Source organism: Calidris pugnax, unplaced genomic scaffold (genome assembly GCF_001431845.1).
Source record: "Calidris pugnax isolate Ruff unplaced genomic scaffold, ASM143184v1 scaffold18, whole genome shotgun sequence".
Classification (NCBI taxonomy): domain Eukaryota; kingdom Metazoa; phylum Chordata; class Aves; order Charadriiformes; family Scolopacidae; genus Calidris; species Calidris pugnax.
In genome coordinates this window covers 9,529,752-9,548,693 of record NW_015090812.1, presented here as the reverse complement: position 1 = coordinate 9,548,693, position 18,942 = coordinate 9,529,752, and the positions used below count along the sequence as shown (strand labels likewise).

At 54.2% G+C, this 18,942-nt stretch overlaps 1 protein-coding gene across 1 annotated transcript in view; it reads left to right on the top strand.

The window, feature by feature from the left end:
* RNF220 (ring finger protein 220) overlaps positions 1-18,942 on the top strand; it is a 245,300-nt gene that overhangs the window by 149,252 nt on the left and 77,106 nt on the right. Inside the window, exon 3 of the mRNA XM_014938949.1 lies at positions 6,018-6,147. Coding sequence (XP_014794435.1) covers positions 6,018-6,147 — 130 coding nt within the window. The remainder of the gene's footprint in view (positions 1-6,017; positions 6,148-18,942) is intronic.

Here is an 18,942-nt window from a genome sequence, read left to right as displayed (position 1 = left end):
CTCTTAGTTGGGTTCCATGCAGGAACGGCACCGTGCCGTGTCCAGTACAATCTGAGTTCAGCTTCTGCCAGTGCCCTGTGTCAGCTTTGCACTGTGATGCAGGAGTGAAGTGACTCCTCAGAACACTACTCTTACACAAAAAGTCACTTTTCCAGACCCCTGCTCCCTTCCTGCATGCACAGACCCCCAAAATGCATGTGCTCCAGGGAAGGGCAGGTCTTTGTGGCACAGGGTGGTTCCTCGGTGATGTGGATGCACTCACTGCTCTGTGGGGTGTTTGCAGAGTTAGTGCTGTGGATGTGGTTATGGCCAGATGCTGAACCAAGATGCAGCATCCGAGCCTGGAATCACCTCATTGCCATCCCCAGCGCCTGGCTCTCCACCACCCTGTGTAGAATCGGTGAAGGAGGGGACGGATCCAGGGTGCATGGTCCTGAGCAGCAAGCTGAGGTCTGCATCCCACACAGCCGAGTTCTGCAACCTGCACACCTGGGCAGGAGGGGAATGGCCTGCTGGGAGGAGCAGGACATTTCCTGACCTCAAGCCATCCCCTGTGCATGTTTTTGGGGACCATGTACCTTTTGGCCCCAGCCAAAACCATCAGGATGCGGGGTGGCGCTGGGCAGGCAGGATGCAGCCCCATGGGGATGGCACTGGGAGCACACCAGTAAATAACACAGAGATGGGAGAGCGATGAACAATGTTATCCAGGCGCCCTCATTTTATTACCAAATACTTTTTGCCTTTGCTGTTATTCCGGGGTGCTCTGCACTGACACATGAACCATCTCCGCCTTCCTCACCCCGCCGTTGTCATCCTCCCCCAGCTGCGGCGCAGCCCCTCGGCTGCCACTTACTGTCAGGGCTCCACGAGCCTCATGGGCTGCGGCACGGGCTCGCTGGGAGAAGAGCGAGCGTTTGGCTATTTCCAAGCTAATATGGGGCTTTCTTTGAATTATTGTTTTTTGAGCTGGAAGGAAAGGAGGCTTGTCACACGAGATATCTGCTATCAGTACACAAATAACAGCAAGCCCATCATCGAATGGAAAATAATCGCCGCGGAAACCGAGTTGCGGGGGAGCCGGGAGGGATTATTACAGGCGCTGGCAGTGGCGATGCTGTCAAGGAGCCTGTGTCAGCACTTCCATTACCACCCACCTGGTTTCAGCGCGGCCCCCGAAGCGGCGCACGGGGCCGCAGGGCCCCAGCATGGGGTCATTTCTATTCAGAAGAGTTTCAGATCAACTGGCTTTGATTGGGTTTAAATGATGGAGTGTTTAAGAGGGAGAGAGAGGAAATAGGAGGGCGAGATGGAGGGAGGCATCTCGGAGGAGGGGGAGTTTGGTACTCAGACAAGTGGAAAACAGTTTGAGATAGGACAAATCGGGAGTTGGGAAAGGAGAGCTGGTTCTCCTGGAGGCAAGTTTCAGATGACCGCAAGGAAGGACAGTGTGCGGAGAAGATATCCCAGCACCTGGGCAGATGTCCTGGGGTCTGCCCAGTGAAAGACTGTCAGGACCCAGCAGGGAATGTGCTCCCATCAGTGTCCCCTACCCACTGCCACCGCCTGTGCAACCCGTGGTGGCAGTCACTGGGAGGTACCTGGCTGTGCAATAAGCCACCAGCAGAACTGAGCTATTGAATTATAAACAATCTATTCCATTTGTTTGGCAACACGCTGAGCTCCTGGGGAGAGTGAGCCCTTATGCTTGTAAACTTGGCTCATTCAGAGTGACTTGGGAGCATCGTCTACTCCATGCTGGGTAGTGACGCGGGGCTGTATACATCACTGCTGTCACGGCTGTTGGCAAGTTGGGTCCCTTTTTCCCCACTTAAATTCTCTCCAAAACAGCATTTCCCATTCTGTTCATATGGGAAAGGCTCTCCCTATCAAGCCACCCGGTCCTGGCCTGCAAACACCTCATGATGCTGTCAGCCCTCCATCCCAAGGCACAGACAGAGGGTGGGAGAGGGGATGGCTTCATGCCTTCACACCTATTGGGTGCCACGCTTGCATCCCCGACACCTGGGTACCATTAGCATTTACTTTGTGCTGAATCACACCTGACTCAGAGGACTCAGGGGACTCATGTTGGATCGATATTGGTGTAAATGGGGGCAGGATCTGGCCCTCGATTCCCAGCAGGATCAGGAGGGTTCGGTTCAGTCCCCGCCTGGGCTGGGATCCATGCACAGACACCCTCCGACGGAGCCCGTGGACAAATTCCTCCACGCAGGGGTGCGTCTGCGCATCGAGCCCTCAGCTTTCAGAGCAGGAAATATTCGGTTTCAACACTTGGAGTTAAACATTTCCGCGGAGCCCAGGAGACCGTGCAAACAGCGGGAGCACCAAGGCTCTGCCTTTTCATCTCTCTGGCACTGGCGAGCGGGGGGTCAGCAGCGGGGGAAGCACGGCAGAGCCGAGGAGGGTAAACACTGGAGCTGAGCCTACTGAGTAACCAGAGAGCGAAGGGGAGAGAGAGGGGCAAAGAAAACAAAAACACAGCTGCCAAAAAACAAAAGCCTGAAAAGAGCCATTCAGGATCTCCCAGGAGCGGGTTTGGCACAGGGCAGGGAGGGAAGAGCGGGGAGCACTCGCTGCTGGGGCAGGCAAGGGTCCAGCCCACTTGGGGATATGGACCCTTCGTTTTGCCCTGGGCAAACCAATGCCCTCTGCTCCCTCGAGCAGGGCAAGCACCTACACCCCAGCGTGGTCCAGCCACACACACAGTGTGGCATCCTTTGCTTTATCATGGGTACCACGGTGTCCCTGCTCTGGAGAGGAGAGACGGGATATACGTACCTCCCTCCACTTTTGCATTCACAGCCAAAACCCAAGGACTCGCGATGCCCATCATCTCCCTCCCCACAACCCAGCATCCCACGCCACGGAGATGGGTACCGCTGCCCGACGTGACACACGGCAGCGTGGGTGTGTGCCAGGCTCTGGGGCACGCTGCGGATGCGGATGCCGCTGATTTGGGGAGACACGTCCCACCGACAGCTTCTGTGGCACTGCGGGCACACAGTGGGTTTCACAGACCTGGGGAGGCTTGCGTAGGTGTCCTGCTGGCACGGGAGATGATCCCTCCCTTCAGCCTGTCGCTCACACTTAGCCCTGCTCCTGAAAAAGCAGGGTTGTCAGCCCCTTGGGCCAGGAGTCAGGGCTCCTTCTGTCTGCTGCTTTGCAGTCTGTACATCAGGGACTTGGCTGCACGTCCTCATCCCTGTTCTCCTGCCCCTCTGGAAGCCCTTGCTTCAGTGCAAGCACCCACCTCCTGCACTCACTGGAGCACGGGGATTTTCCCCGGCTGTCACAGGGATGCAGGGTGACAGCTGTCACGTCCTTCCTTGGCATGAATTTGTCACCGTATCGTTGTAGCTGGTGGGTAAAGCCATTGCTGCTCATTTCTCCTGCTGGCCTGGACTGGGGTTGGGAGTGGCCGTGAAAGGGAGCAAGGTTTCTTCCCATGGCCTGAGATCCCTCCTGGTTGCTCCAGCCATTGAAATCCAAAGTCACCTCTGCTTAGGGACATGCACCCCACAGAAGAGCCCTGAAGAACAAGCAGGGAGCGAGGACCTGGGCGTGCAGGAGGTTAGAAAAGCCACCAGCCTGGTGCCATAGAGCTGGTCCCCAGGAGGGACACCAGCTGCACCTCCTGGACCAAAGCTGCCCAGCCCAGCGCTGCGGTCCAGGACACTCCATCACCTCCATCAGCAAACACATCCCCTGGAGATCAGAGACCCAGGGATGCTCTACCTCCAGTTCACCCTCCGGTGCTGCCGACAGCATCCCTGCCCCACCAGCCCAAGCTGTGGGTGGCAGACGGGGGGTGGAATTGGCGGGCCCCCCGGCGGTGGCCTGGGCTGGGAGCGGGGCTGCGGCGCGGTAGGGCGGAGGGCAGGCTGTTTACCCGTCCATCTGCACACCCCACAGCGGGGATCCAGCAGGATTTCCCGTCCGCTCAAAGGCTGCCTGTTTATTTTGGGAGGGAGGCTCAGACAGCTCCATTGTTTTGCTGCGAAGTTGGGGTTATAAATAGCAGGTGGTCGGGGACGCTCCTGGGCTATTTTGGGCCCCCACTACACAAAAGTGGAAAAGCTCCAAGAGGAAGGTGGAATTACTGAAATGCCGACCTTTCCCGCAAGGGTCAGCAGGAGCTGGTTGTTTGGGTTTGGGTTGGGTTCTGGGCATTATTTAAATACAAGGAAAAGAGGAGAGAGGAAGATGTTCCCAGTCGGACGGGCTGCACACTGTGTCCTCCCCGGCAGAATGGGGATGAGGAGCTGAAGTGCCTGGGATTTTCCGGGGCTCTGCCCGGGAGCCGTCGGGAGCAGTTCAAATCTGTAGGAGAGACTGGCTGGGTTTTCCTCCTGGCTTTGCAAATGGGAGAGTTCCCAGCGGCTGGAGAAGCTGGGGAGGCAGGAGATGCCCCATAGCTCTGGCCGGCTCCACCTCGTCCCTCATGCCTTAATTTCCCCTGTCTCCTATGGGGAGGCTGAAGTAAAGGGCATAAAACGTCCCAGTGACAGCCCTGCTCCCCCCAGGCACGTACACTGTGTCCTGCTGGGAGGCAAGGATGAGCCAAGGTGACTCTCCAACTTATTTCAGACCCTTCCTCTCGTTAAATGCCTGCGCCAGGCGGTTGTACAGTGAGCAGCAGGGACCCAGTAAAGCCGCTCACACCAATGTTTTATACTTTGAGAAGGTCTATTCCTTTAATGGGGATTCATTTAACTGGGCTCTGCCATCGTTAGGAGCCATAAAATGGCACCTTTTGGCTCCTGATTGGAAGGCCACGGTGCACGCAGCCCCCTCGTATCCAGCGCCGTCTGCTTTATTGTGCATTACTGCCTCTCACTCGGATTTAACCAATTTGATCCATGTCTAATACATAAATAAATAATCCAGCAGGAGGGTTCGGGTTAGATGACAACAGGCGGCTATAAAGCATGTTTCTCCCCGCCGGAGCCATCTGAGCCGGGCTCCGCACGCCCTCTCATGAGCAGAGCTGCTAATACAGCTGGGAGAGGGGGGCCTGGAGACCCGTGGGCTTCTCCGTTTTATTGAAACTTCATTGTTTGCTTTAGAGTTTTATTTTATGTTAAATAGACGCTGTATATTCCTTACAGAGGGGGCAATAAAGTTTCCGAGCTGGAGGAAATTGGCTTAGGAGCAGGGAGTGAGCCAGGGAGATGTGGGCAGGCAGGGAAGCGGTGGGGAGGATTTGGGGTGAGGAGGGGGTGAGGCAGCGCCCCACTTCCAGGGCAGCCCCAGGGATCAGCCCAGCTTGGGATTGGGGTCCGCAGGCACCCACAGATCTCACCCGGGGTTGATGCAGCCCCAGAGGACACAGGGTGAGGGTGGCTGGGTGGTCTGGAGCTGCCGGTGGTGCAGCGAGGGTGAGGGGCCACATCCCAGCCCAGGGATGGGGTGAGCAAACCCTGGAGACCACCAGGGCAGCTGTGCTGAGCATCCCAGATCTCAGCTGCTACCTGCCATCTGCAGCCCAGCACCGTGGGGTCTCCTCTGCCTCCCCACCATTGTGAGCCCATGGAGAATTTCTTTTCTCTTCAGGGGGATGATCCTGAACCACCCAAATTCAGGAATAGTGAGGGGGATGAACATGGCTCTTCTTAATTTACTGTTATTAGTTAAAAGAAACAGTGGGTAGTGCTGCATCATCCATCTGCCCCAAGTCACACCGCCTGTCCTGCAAACTGGGGAAGCTGGGATTTCACTGGGTCACTCCTGAAATGTGGCTGTTCCTGCTTTCCCTGTAAAACTGGAGAGCCCACAGCTGGGATTGGGATGCTCTCAGGCCAGTTGCTGTCCCGCTGCAGAACAGAGCCAGTCCCTGCCCCAGGGAGCGTGGGACGGGGAGAGAAATGGGGCTGTACCAGGAGAAAATCCCCCAGTTTCAGACCTCAGCTAGGACAGGGGCCAGGGCAGAGTGCAGACGATGCTGATGGAACTGATCAGAGCTAAAGCTTTCTCCCCTTTTTTCCTCCCTGCAGGCAAAAAGAAAGCGACTTTGTTTGACAGCCAGGCTCCAATCTGCCCCATCTGCCAGGTCCTCCTTCGCCCTGGGGAGTTGCAGGAGCACATGGAGCAGGAGCTGGAGAAGCTCACCCAGCTGAACATCAGGTAAGCAGCTCCCTGGGGTCCACCAGCATCCCCGGTTAGCCAGCCAGGGCACAGGAGATGGTGGTACCCACAGCTACCAGATATGTGATTTAGTGCTAGCCAGAGGGGCAGAAACCTTTCCCTGGAGTTCACTGCAGAAATGCTTCCCGGAGGGCAGAGACCTGGGGACGTGTGTTCGGGTGAGCAGCTCTCACGTTGCTCACATTCCATGATGGAGCAGGCTGGCAGCAATGGCGCATGCTTCCCCCTGGGCTGCCTTCAGCTCCTGTCTGCTTCCCCCAGCACAGCAAAGTCCCTCAATTAAAAAAAAGAAAAAAAAAAAAGAAAATAATAATTGCATTTTAACAGCTAGCAGTTATTTAGGAAATGGCTGCAGCCAAGGGTTGGCAGATCCCTGCCCCTGCCTTAATAAAATTCAGCAGCCTTGGAAAAGAGCATGTTTATTTCAATTATTAATGAATTCCCCGGTCATTAAAAGGTGAGGAAAAGAATCAAACGGCCGACTAGAAGCAAAGTTACGTCACCAGGTGGTAGGAGAGGAGGGAGACCGTGTGTGTCATTGTGTGTGAGGGGGTTAGTATGCCAGGGCAGGGGGGGTGCATGTGGCTGTGCATAGAATGGAGGATGCAGAATCCATCCCTGCCCAGCTTGGGTCTTCTTTGCAACTGAGCGATAGCTGTCGCAAATGAAGAGAGAAAGAGGGAGCTTTAGCCAGAGAAAGAGAGACCTCCCAAAGTGGGTCCAGGCTGAGATCTCCCAAATTTTGGCGCCCACAGCCCCAGGTTAAGACCCGCATCCCCCACGCGTTGCACGGGAAGATGGAGAAGGGGGAAGGGGGGGCAGGGAACAGGCAGCCCATTTATCCCCCGTGACACCCAGTCCCCTTGCAAGCGTAATTTATGGTGTAATTTGGGCCGCATCCAACTTAATAAAGGGCCACTGCAAATTAGTGAACAGGTTTAAATGAACAGAAGCAATTAGTGCTCGGAGGAGCCCATCAAAGAAGTTGGGCCAATATCAGAGTGAAACTGAAACCGCAAGCCAGGAGCGGAGGCTGGCTGGCGCGAGGCGGTGATGGGAAGGTGGCGTTTAATGGGAAAGGAAAGGAAACCCTAAATCATAAAGCATGACAAGGGCCATTGTGGGCCAGCTGACAAATGAAAAAGAATGGCAATATTCCTTTAAATAACAGCAGCAGTTAGAGAGGAGACAGCTCTCCCTGGCTTGCCCTCGCTTCCCCGGCCCGCTCCGCTCGGCCACGCAGGCGGTGAAGAAGAATCAGAGGTCTTTATTAATTATTAAATAACGACTCCCTCCGTAGCGTGATAGATAACGTTCAATCTAGTCGATGGATTCAGGCGATGGAGGCTAATCTGTAACACAGCCGCTCGGCACCGGGAGACTCTCTCCCAGTCCCGGAGGGGAGCGATGCGGGGGCCAGCCAGCAGCAGCAGGCAGGGCAGGCAGCAGGAGCAGGCAGCAGGAGCAGGCAGCAGTCGTGGGCAGCAATCGTGGGCAGCAGGAACACGAGTGGGTCGAGCTCCCGCGTGCTGCCCGGCTCCGACGGGGCGGCTCGGTGTTCTAGCTGGTGGCCCCTTCTCCCATTCCCCCACCTTTCCCCGCCTGGAGGAGCCGGGAGCAAGAACACATCAACAAGAGGAGAGAGAAACTAATAATGATCTCAAATAACCCAATAAACATAAAAATAAAATGTAGGCCTATAAACGTGATGGGCACCGGCAGCCCTGGCCGCTCCCTGCCAATACCGACTCGTTACTGAAATGGCTGAGCAGCTGTTACTTATCAGTCTGATGGGGAGAAGCGAACCGGGGGGCTGCTTTCCAAGGGCCTTTTTTTTTTTTTTGTTTAATTTAAAGAGGATGCAGCCAATCGTGGCTTGTGCTGTTAAGTTTTAATAAACCTTAATGATTTGCAACAAAATCATAAATTTCCAGCGCTGGGGGTTAGGAAGGCGGATCCCCTCCTGCCCGCCGAGCCTGCAGCACCAGAGACTTGATGGGCACCACATCAGCTCCCGGGCAGGGCACCGGGGCTCCCCAGTGTGCCGGGATGTCCCCCGAGGCAGCGTGGTGGTGGGGTCAGCCAGCCGAGATGCTGCCGTAGTGGCAGATCAAGAGGAGGGGAGAGGGTGGTGGAGAAGCAAGGTGGAGGGGTTGCCCCACACCATCACCTCCTGCAGGTGTTGAGGACTCACGTGGGCTTTCAGGCATCACCGGAGCGGGGAGCTCGGCGTCACTCAGAGGAGGGCAGAGGAAGGGAAGGAGGAAAACTCTTGTAGCAGGAAGTGTAGCGATAGGACAAGGGGTAATGATTTTAAATTGAAAGAGGAGAGATTTAGATTATATATTAGAAAGAAATTCTTTCCTGTGAGGGTGGGAGACAAGACACTGGAACAGGTTTCCCAGAGAAGCTGTGGATGCCCCATCCCTGGAGGTGTTCAAGGCCAGGCTGGATGGGGCTCTGAGCAACCTGCTCTAGTGGGAAATGTCTCTGCCCATGGCAGGGGGTGGGAACTCAATGATCCCTTCCAACTCTAACCATTCTATGATTCTATGGCTCTATGAAAAGGGATTCCTCCAGGTGATGACAGGAGCTTCATGGGGCTGAGGTACAAGAGAGCTGTAGGAGCCACCTGGATGATGCTACCCATGGTTGCAGATTACCAGGAGCCTGGGGTTGCATCCCACCCACACCAATGAACTCCTTGCTCACCTGGCAGGGATGGGGCTTGCCATCCCCCAGGGACAGGGACAGCCCTTCTTCCCCATGGGCAGTGCTGGTGTGACCATCCTGACCCCAGGGCAGGGACATCTCAAGATCTACCCAGCTAGAGCATCACATGACAAGGCAGGAGGAGCCATGCTGAGGCACAGGGCAGCACCCACCCGTGCCAAGGGGCTGTGCATGCCCAGGGGATGGACAGTGGCCATCGGACTGTTGATGAACATCACTCAGAAGGACCCCACCCTGGTGCAGGGTCAAGCTTTCCCCTGAAAAGCCAACTTGAGTGGGAACAAGGGACCTGAGTTTCTAGCTCTGCTGTCTTCTTGGTGTGTCCAGCCTCCCTTAGCACAGAGAGAGACCTGCTTGTGGTCACCCCACGGTTCCTCTAGCCCCTGTGGATCTGGCCAAGCCCCACGCACAGCTCCGTGTGGTGAGGCAAGGCTCTCTGAATGCAAATTTCATTTCTGAGCCACTGGCGCTGTTTCAAGAGCCGGCAGCCTCCGAGCCCTTCTCGGTGTTACATATGTAACAGCCTCATTGAACTTGACATGTCAAATTCAGGCCATTTGTGCAAAATCTCCCTTTAATAATACCGTTTCATTTCGCTCAAATGAGACTTGAATGCATGTAAAATGGAAAAGGATATTTAAGCGCTAACATTAGGCAGATGTCTTGCCAGAGGCCGATTGAATATATGAGATTTTGAAGTGCTTAACACGTTTTCGGTGCTCCCTCTTAGAATATGTCACCTGGCTTTCTTTTTTCTCCCCCTCCTTTCTCTTTTTCCTCCCCCTCTTTAAGTGAAGGGTATAAATTGAAAGAAAACAAAACTACAAGCCTTGGTTTTATGGGGTTTAACTCTTGCCGGGCAAGACTGTTGGTATTCCTCCTCCAAAGAGGAATTACCTCGTAGCTCACCTCCGTGCAGCACAAGCACAAAGCAGCCGAGAGCCCCCGGTGCTGTGCGGAAGGGATGCTCTCCTTGTGCTGCACCTACAGCTCAGAGAGCAAAAGGTGCCTGTCCCCAGCTGAGCAGCTAAGTGCCACCAAGGCAAAAAATAGGAAATATTAACAGCGACCCTCTGTGTACGCCTATGCCCTGTGCCCCAGCCAGAGGGGGGGGGCTGCAGAATACATGAATATTCCTGCCGTGCATGCATGAAGCTTAGCTGGGCGCTAGATGCAGGTCTCCTCTCCCCACTGGATTTATATTCACCTGTTTTACACCTCATCCGTATTAAAGGCTTGCAGTAAAGCACGCTGAAATGTGAGACTCTTTCTGGAGCTGTCAGTGGCCCCAGCTCCAAGCTTCTGCTGGTGCTTCATCTGCAGACGCATCTCCCCAGCAGGCACCACAGGCACAACGTTCACGAGCAGCACCCGTGGGTGTCCCTCAGGACAGGCACACACACATCCCCATGTGCATACGAGTGTATCGCTGTGTATGTCACTGCAGGGGACTATAAGCAGAGGTGGTGGTGCACAGGAGAACCCTGAAACTCTGCCTGCTGCTCTCCAGGCAGTGACAACCTGCTGCAAGGGGACGATGGGGGAGGCTGGGCAGAGAAAGAACAGGTTTGCAGCTGTGGTTTGAGCTTGGCGTGGGAGGGAAGATGAGTTTGAGGACAAAAGACAAAAGAGGGGAGAAGGAGGCAGTAGGAGCTGTGGAGTGCACTCAGCTGATGGCCCCCGATGGGTCCATGATGCTTTCTGAGCCCCTGGCTGGAGTCTGGGGAAGAAGCATTTATTGGCCATTTAAAAAACCTTAGGAAGTCCCATTACAAATATTACAGTTGCTGAGTCAAGCACCTGAAGTTTGGGAAATGTGCCTTTTTAGTTTGCATGTGTGCTCCTTTCCTCTCACTGTTCTTAACCCTCCCTCCCTTGGCAGCTGGGGTGGAAGCATAAAGTGCTGCCTCAGTTCCTGGCACCACGCTGAGCATCCTCACCGGCCTGGTGGGGGAGGCTTCAGCTTAAGGTTTATTTATGCAGAAGGCACAGAGGTAGCTCTTCTGGGGGGACAGAAGCAGCTCTGGGCATGGTGGGATAAGGAATAAGGAGGAAGCTGGCAATATAGCGAAAATATGAAGGCTGTGGGAGATGGTCAGGTCACTCCGGGCAGGGTCACTGTCCTTGAGGGATGGCTCCAGGCATCTGGAGACACATCCTGGATTTCACATCCTTTCACAGGCTGCTTTCCCAATATTTTGAGGTCTTTCTTATTAAAGTCATCCCATGCTAACAACCGAGAATCTGCACCGGAGACCCTACTGATAGACATGGAGAGAAGCACACCATCCCTGTGGTCCCTGCACGCCCAAATGGCAGGGGCTTTCTGTGTTACTCCTGGTCAGAATAAGGACACAGAGCAAGTTAAGAGGCACATCTGTGACCCCTCTCCTGCTCAGGGAACTCTGTGTTTAAATGCGGCTGCTCCTCACTCTGTCCCAGGCCAGGGTTTGCTTCATTCCAGCGGGATCTGCTGAGCACTGTGCTGTCCCAAAGAGCCCTTGGAGGAGACCTTCCCAGGGCTGGCGTGGGTGGCTGCTCTGGGAAGGGCGAGTGGCCACGCTGGCAGGCCCAGCAGGATAAATAGAGTGTGTAAAACCCAAATTAGCTCTGTTGTCATGTGTCACATCAGGGTCATGGCTCTCGCCTCAGGTCTCCTCGATTTATGCCTGGAGACTTTAACTTGATGGCCAGGTACTTCCTCAGACTTCTTGTGCAGCAAGCACTGCAGGTACCACAGCCTCTGAATGAGTGAGACTAGAGACATTTTTGAGTGAGAATGGCTTTTTTCCAAAGCTCCATGCTGATTCCCTTCCTTGTATGCAATAGACACCTGCGAGTGCTCCAGAGAGGACAAGGAGCCCTGGCCAACAAGTGAGATTGCAACCGAGGAAAAGCAGTCATTGCAACCTCCTGCTCCTCAACTTCTCTCTGTCTTTTTTTCTTCCTTCTTTTCCCCCTCTTCTTTTTCCACCCTCTCCTTTTCCTTTCTTCCCTTTCTCCCCTTTTTCTTCCCCCTCCCTCCCTCTCTCCCCACCCCCCAGTATCAAGGCGACATCTCCAAGCCAAGTACTTTTAATTTCGCCCGTGGCCCTTGCTGACACGGTGGATATGCACAGCAAGTTAAATTCCCGCCTGATCAATAAAGCAGAAGCAGTGTGTCCGACTGGTCGATATTTTTTTATCTGTCTTCAGCCCAGTCCTGCTGATGACAGCCCCCTGCGCTTCAGCAAAGGCACTCAAGGGCATCGGGCTTTGGCAACACAGCTCTTTTTTTTTATTCAAATTAAAAAAAAAAAAACCCAGATGCCTACAAAAAAAAAAAGTTCACGGAGTTTGGCCTTTGCTTAATAACGTTTTATGATTTATCTTAATTTTTAATTGAAAAAAATTTGCGAATTAATTGATTTCTGGGACTTGCCAATTAACATTGTAATTGGGTGCATGATAAATTTCGAGGGAGCATCATTTTTCTCCCTCTCCCCCTTGTCACGGAGAAGGGGAATCGCGAGGGCAGCTGCTTCCTATCCGTATGCCCCCCGCTCCTTCCCGAGGTGCCGCTGCCCTCCTCCCCCCTTGCTCCTGTATCTTAAAGAAGGAACAAGAAAGCTAATAAAGTCGTGTTATTAGAGTCTCGCCAGAGGTGACCCCTCAAGGCATAAATCCAGGCCAGGGAGATGGTGGGGACAGGTACTATTAAGTGCCTGACAGTGCTTTGCGAGGCAGCACCGGGTACCTCCCCTGCAGCACCCTCTCCCCAGGCTGTGGGGAAGGTGGTCAGCCAGCCTGGAGCTCCTAGGGGCTTTCCCAGAGGATTCTGGCACCCCTCAAGGTGTTTCGAGTGAGCAGTTTGTTACCTGTGATGTTATCCCATCCTCTCCCCATGTGCAGCTCCCGGCACGCAGGAATGTCTGCACGATGCCCAGCTGCTCCAGGGGGAGACCCGACCCCAGCACTGAGCACCCAGCACCTCAACGGCCCCTTCCTGCAGTGTGTGCAGCACCCGGGGTTTGTCCCACAGCCAAAAACCTGCAAAATCCCCCCAGAAAAACCAGGTTGCTGGGGTGCTCAGCCAGTGCTTAGGAGCTGCCACTTTGCTCCAGAGGGCTGGAGCACAGGAGGGGTCTGAAAGGCTGAGGGATTTGGATCTTTTTAGTTTGGAGAAGACTGAGGGGGCATGTGATTCGGCACGCAGGAATGTCTGCACGATGCCCAGCTGCTCCAGGGGGAGACCCGACCCCAGCACTGAGCACCCAGCACCTCAACGGCCCCTTCCTGCAGTGTGTGCAGCACCCGGGGTTTGTCCCACAGCCAAAAACCTGCAAAATCCCCCCAGAAAAACCAGGTTGCTGGGGTGCTCAGCCAGTGCTTAGGAGCTGCCACTTTGCTCCAGAGGGCTGGAGCACAGGAGGGGTCTGAAAGGCTGAGGGATTTGGATCTTTTTAGTTTGGAGAAGACTGAGGGGGCATGTGATTAATGCTTATAAATACTTAAAAGATGGGTGTCAAGAGGGTGGGGCCAGTCTTTTTTCAGTGGTGATAGGACAAGAGGTAATGGGCACAAACTTGAACATAGAAAGTTCCATCTGAATATAAGGAGGAACTTCTTTACTTTGAGGGTGGCAGAGACCTGGAACAGGCTGCCCAGAGAGGTGGTGGAGTCTCTGTCTCCAGAGACATTCAAAACCTGCCTGGACACGTTCCTGTGCAACCTGCTCTAGATGGACCAGCTTTGGCAGGGGGGTAGACTAGATGATCTCCAGAGGTCCCTTCCAACCCCACATCATTCTGTGATTCTGTGATTCTCTTTGCTTCCTGCTCTGCCCCGGGCCCCCCAGGCAGTAGATCCTGCCCCATGGCATCCCAAGCCACCCACCCCATGGCAGAGACGTTCAGTGTGGGACCTCAGCTCTGGGGTCATGGGTGTCCAGATTCAGGCATGGACACATCTCCAGCTGCATTAAAGAGCGTTTTAGTGCCTCTAGTGCTTCTCCCACCCACTTCACGTGCTGGTATGCATCACCTTGTTGCAGTCAGTTCAGGTGTCCCATGCACAGTCTAAAGCCCATGAGCTTGGATGGGACTTTGATGTGCTGTCCTGCAGTGTGGGGAGCGGGGGGAGGATGCCAGCCTGGGTGGAGGGTCCCCGGCTTCCCCAGCTGACCTTCTCCCCATCATCCAGGACACCAGAAAGGCCAGGAGCAGCCCATCTCTGCACCCGCTGGTGTCACTGGCAGGGAACCATGGGGGAATGGAGGAAAATTTATGAGGAGAGCAGTCTGTTTATTATCTAGCAAATGTGGTGCTGCTGATACCGTGGATTTATCCTCTTTCATCCCCCTTCTGATTTGTGTCCCTGCCCCTCGCCGTTGCAGATTAATCATGGACAGAAAGGGAAGAGAGACCCTTCAGCTTCCTCCCATGCACTCAGAGGGTGGCAATGACAGCAGCCTGGACCCTTCATCCACAGCTTCTCCAGCAGAGAGAGCACAAGCCATACAGCTGCCTGTCCTGCTTAGAGATGCCCCATTCCTCTCCTCAGGAATGGCAGAGCTCAGGGAGGCAGAGCAGCTGGGTGCTGCCCATAATCCATGGGTGAGAGCACTTCTCATGGGTCAGGGCTTCCAGGGGAGCACAGTGGGTGAGAGAATTTGTGGGTCACGTACCCTCTCGCTCGTGCAATGCCCCGAAAGTGCTATAAAAGCTCCTTGAAGTGCCTTCAGACTCCAGGGTGTGGGTTTTCAGGCTGGGGTTTGGGACCTCAGCAGGCAAAGCCTTCCTCTGCCACCGACTGCCAGCGCAGCGGGAGCCCTAGGAAGGGATGCACGGAAACCCAAGGGTGAGAAATAAATCTTCGGTCAGTTATTTGCCCTGAAGCAATGCATGCCTTCTGCGGAGCCTCTTCTGAACTGCCACGTGAGCTGGGAATAATTAAACAGTCATTACAGCCGCGGTAGCAAAGAGCCCCCCAGATCAATCTAATGCATGACCTTTCCCTCCGACTTCTCTCTCTATTTTTTCAGCCACCTCCTTTTCAAACAGTGGGAGCGAAATGAGACAACCCTCCCACCCCAGCTTCCCACTTTGCCCTGCACACCTGGACCACCACATCCTCACCCAGAAATCTGTCACCCGCTCTGAACATGGGCTCGCGGCAGGGGCATGGGGTACCTGGGGTTCATAAAGAGGAACCCCAACAGGGGAGGAAGAGCCAGGGGTGCAAATGGCACAGAGCAAGCAGGGAATTTTAGCATAATCAGGTCATGCCACAGTATTTGGTGATCCTGCTGAATTTCTGCTGCAGCATCGTTTCCTGGGGGAGGCGCGTGGCTGCCCTGTGGGGTCAGGTTTGTCACAGCTTGTTGGGCACTGAGGTCTCACAAATATTGACTGCAGGTGCAGGGTGCTTCTAGTCCTGACTCCAGCATCTTTGGCAACTTTTACTCTCATTCAGCCCTTTTCCCCACCATCGGATGCAGGAGATCTTCTCGGCAGCACTTGGAGCAGGTGCCGTTAGCGGAGCCGCCGCAGGTTAAAAATCCCGGCGTGTTTCCCCTGACAGCACGGATCACACCCAGCCATGCCAGGGGCTCTCACCTGCGGCTGGGTGAGGACTTGGCCTCATGTAGTTAAAAAAAAAAAAAAAAAAAAAATCAAACTCCCATTTCCTTATTTAGGCTTCAAGTGACACTTCCACTTATTTAAACCGGCATTCACAAAAATCCAATTCTCTCTCTACCTGGCGACTGCTTATTTACAGCTGCCTTGCCATCCCCACTGCTCTGCAGGCAGCTTGCTCTGCTGCCGGGGCTCCCAGCCCCAGGCTGGGTGTTTGAGCCATGAGTCCTGCAGCTAAAAATAAATTCTTTCCACTGGATTTTTTTTTAAGAAATGCAGCAGTTAGCCATGGCTTGTAGAAACCTTTTGGCTTTGTGGGATCTCACACAGGAGCTGCCTGTGCCCTGGCTGGTGCTTGTCAAATCCAGAGGGCTGCTGAGAGTTGTTCTGTGGAAGAGTTGCAGAGCTGGAGGACAGCATGGCAGCAGCCCTCCTACCACCTCTTTAAACCTCTTCTGGCTTCAATGTTGTTAAGGGATGAGCACAAACAACTGTAGCTGTGTGAGCTCAAGGAAGTTCTTCTCTTGCAGTTATTATTAATTACCTGTGCGGAGTGCTGCTGGGGGGTGGCTGTTGTGCCACGTAGTGAGCTCAGCCCTTCCTTGATGGATGCTCATCAAGGATGGATGTAGTGAGCTCAGCCCTTCCTTGATGGATGCTCATCATAAGCCCTGCCTTGCCCTGGGTGGGGGCTCTGCAGAAACCTCATTTGAACATGCTTGGGAGTCCAAGTGGCTTTGAGGTCTGATGGCTGCGGTGAGCTGGAGCACAGCATCCGGGCTGTTTCTCAACCTGTTGTTGCTGCACTGAGACTCCAGGAAAATCCTGTCACCACTCTGTGCCCAGATCTCCCATCTGAGCACATCTGTCTCTTTATCTCCTTAAATGGCCAAACCACTCTGTGCCCAGATCTCCCATCTGAGCACATCTATCTCTTCATCTCCTTACAATGGCCAACACTCAAGCTGCAGCTACCATTACAGCAGAGCTTTTCAAGCCTTCCTCTGGGATGCTATAGCGATGCCCTGGTGCCAGTGCAGTCAGTGTGTGTGCCACGGTGGGCATAGAGGAGGAGAGGTCCTGCCCTGCTTCCCTGGGGCAGCTGCCTGGCACCAGGCTTTTGCCTGGTCTGGAGGGTCAATGAGAGCTCTGAATGTATCTGGTGGGCTCTGGGTACCAAGAGCACACCCTGGGCCATTACAGCAGAGCTTTTCAAGCCTTCCTCCGGGATGCTGTGGTGATGCCCTGGTGCCAGTGCAGTCAGTGTGTGTGCCACGGTGGGCATAGAGGAGGAGAGGTCCTGCCCTGCTTCCCTGGGGCAGCTGCCTGGCACCAGGCTTCTGCCTGGTCTGGAGGGTCAATGAGAGTTCTGAATGTATCTGGTGGGCTCTGGGTACCAAGAGCACACCCTGGGTTGTGGTCCTCTGCCTGGCAGCTGATGAGGGAGCAGGGCTTCTGCTTGTCTGAGGACTTGGGCACCCAGAATACTTCTCGTTTCTTTTGGAGGAGAGCTGAGATTCCTACAGCAGCTTTCAAGAGCAAAGGCTTAAAGGAAAAGCACAAGTACCACCTTGCTCATGGCAGAACACAATGAGATCACTTAACCTTCAGCTGGTGGCCTGGGTTTTCCATGCGGGAGGCAGCAACTTCCATTCACAGGGACGATAAGGCACCATTCCCTGCATATTGTTTTGGTTTTTTTTCCTATGGCAAGCACACCCCAAGAGGCAGGACTACAAAAAAAAAATTAAACCTGAAGGTCATTGTGTGTAACAGCAACCATGGCAGGGGTAGAGAAACCCCAAGACTATGGGTAAGGGAGGGACATGTTCAACGTACTGACCTGTCCTTTGCCCTTTGGGACATCACAACTGAAGGGTTGGGTCTGAACAGCCCCTTGGGTCTGTCTCAGGGAGATGCCAGGGGATTCCCAGTTGCATCTGGGGATGCTCCTAACCAAATCCCTGCCTAACGTTAAAAGACATCTACGTGTCTGTGATGTAGCCTGAGTCTTGCTTTCATTGTGGAGGGCCTTGCTGAGATGAAATGTTCCTCTTAAAGCTGATGTGCTCTAATATAGAGGAGTGACGGGACCCCAATGAGTGCCCCAGGGCATGTGGGGACCTGGCCGTGCATCTCCCCGTTAAGGTTAATGGGTGACACAGCTGCAGGGCTGGGCAGAGCCCTCCAGCAGCACCAGAGCAGGGACCTTATGGTCCCACAGAGGCACAGGACACCCGAACACGTGAGGATGCACAAATGCATGGCCAGTCTGCTTCCCTGGGGCAGCTGCCTGGCACCAGGCTTTTGCCTGGTCTGGAGGGTCAATGAGAGCTCTGAATGTATCTGGTGGGCTCTGGGTACCAAGAGCACACCCTGGGTTGTGGTCCTCTGCCTGGCAGCTGATGAGATATCTCCCATGGGGAGTAGGGCTTCTGCTTGTCTGAGGACTTGGGCACCCAGAATACTTCTCGTTTCTTTTGGAGGAGAGCTGAGATTCCTACAGCAGCTTTCAAGAGCAAAGGCTTAAAGGAAAAGCACAAGTACCACCTTGCTCATGGCAGAACACAATGAGATCACTTAACTTTCAGCTCATGGCCTGGGTTTTCCATGCAGGAGGCAGCAACTTCCATTCACAGGGACGATAAGGCACCATTCCCTGCATATTGTTTTGGTTTTTTTTCCTATGGCAAGCACACCCCAAGAGGCAGGACTACAAAAAAAAAATTAAACCTGAAGGTCATTGTGTGTAACAGCAACCATGGCAGGGGTAGAGAAACCCCAAGACTATGGGTAAGGGAGGGACATGTTCAACGTACTGACCTGTCCTTTGCCCTTTGGGACATCACAACTGAAGGGTTGGGTCTGAACAGCCCCTTGGGTCTGTCTCAGGGAGATGCCAGGGGATTCCCAGTTGCATCTGGGGATGCTCCTAACCAGATCCCTGCCTAACTTTAAAAGACATCTATGTGTCTGTGATGTAGCCTGAGCCTTGCTTTCATTGTGGAGGGCCTTGCTGAGATGAAATGTTCCTCTTAAAGCTGATGTGCTCTAATATAGAGGAGTGACGGGACCCCAATGAGTGCCCCAGGGCATGTGGGGACCTGGCTGTGCATCTCCCCATTAAGGTTAATGGGTGACACAGCTGCAGGGCTGGGCAGAGCCCTCCAGCAGCACCAGAGCAGGGACCTTATGGTCCCACAGAGGCACGGGGCACTCAAACACGTGAGGATGCACGAAGGCATGGCCAGAACCAGTGCCACAGCCCTGAGAAAGGGAACTAGGGAGGAAGCAGCCTCATATCAGTTGGAAATGCAAACCCATCAGGAGAGAGAGAAGGAGGCTGCCCAAATCGCTGGGTCTTTCCAGGGTGTTTCTTGTCTTCTTTGGTAGTTTGGGGGGGGGTGTCTAAAAGGGAAAGAAG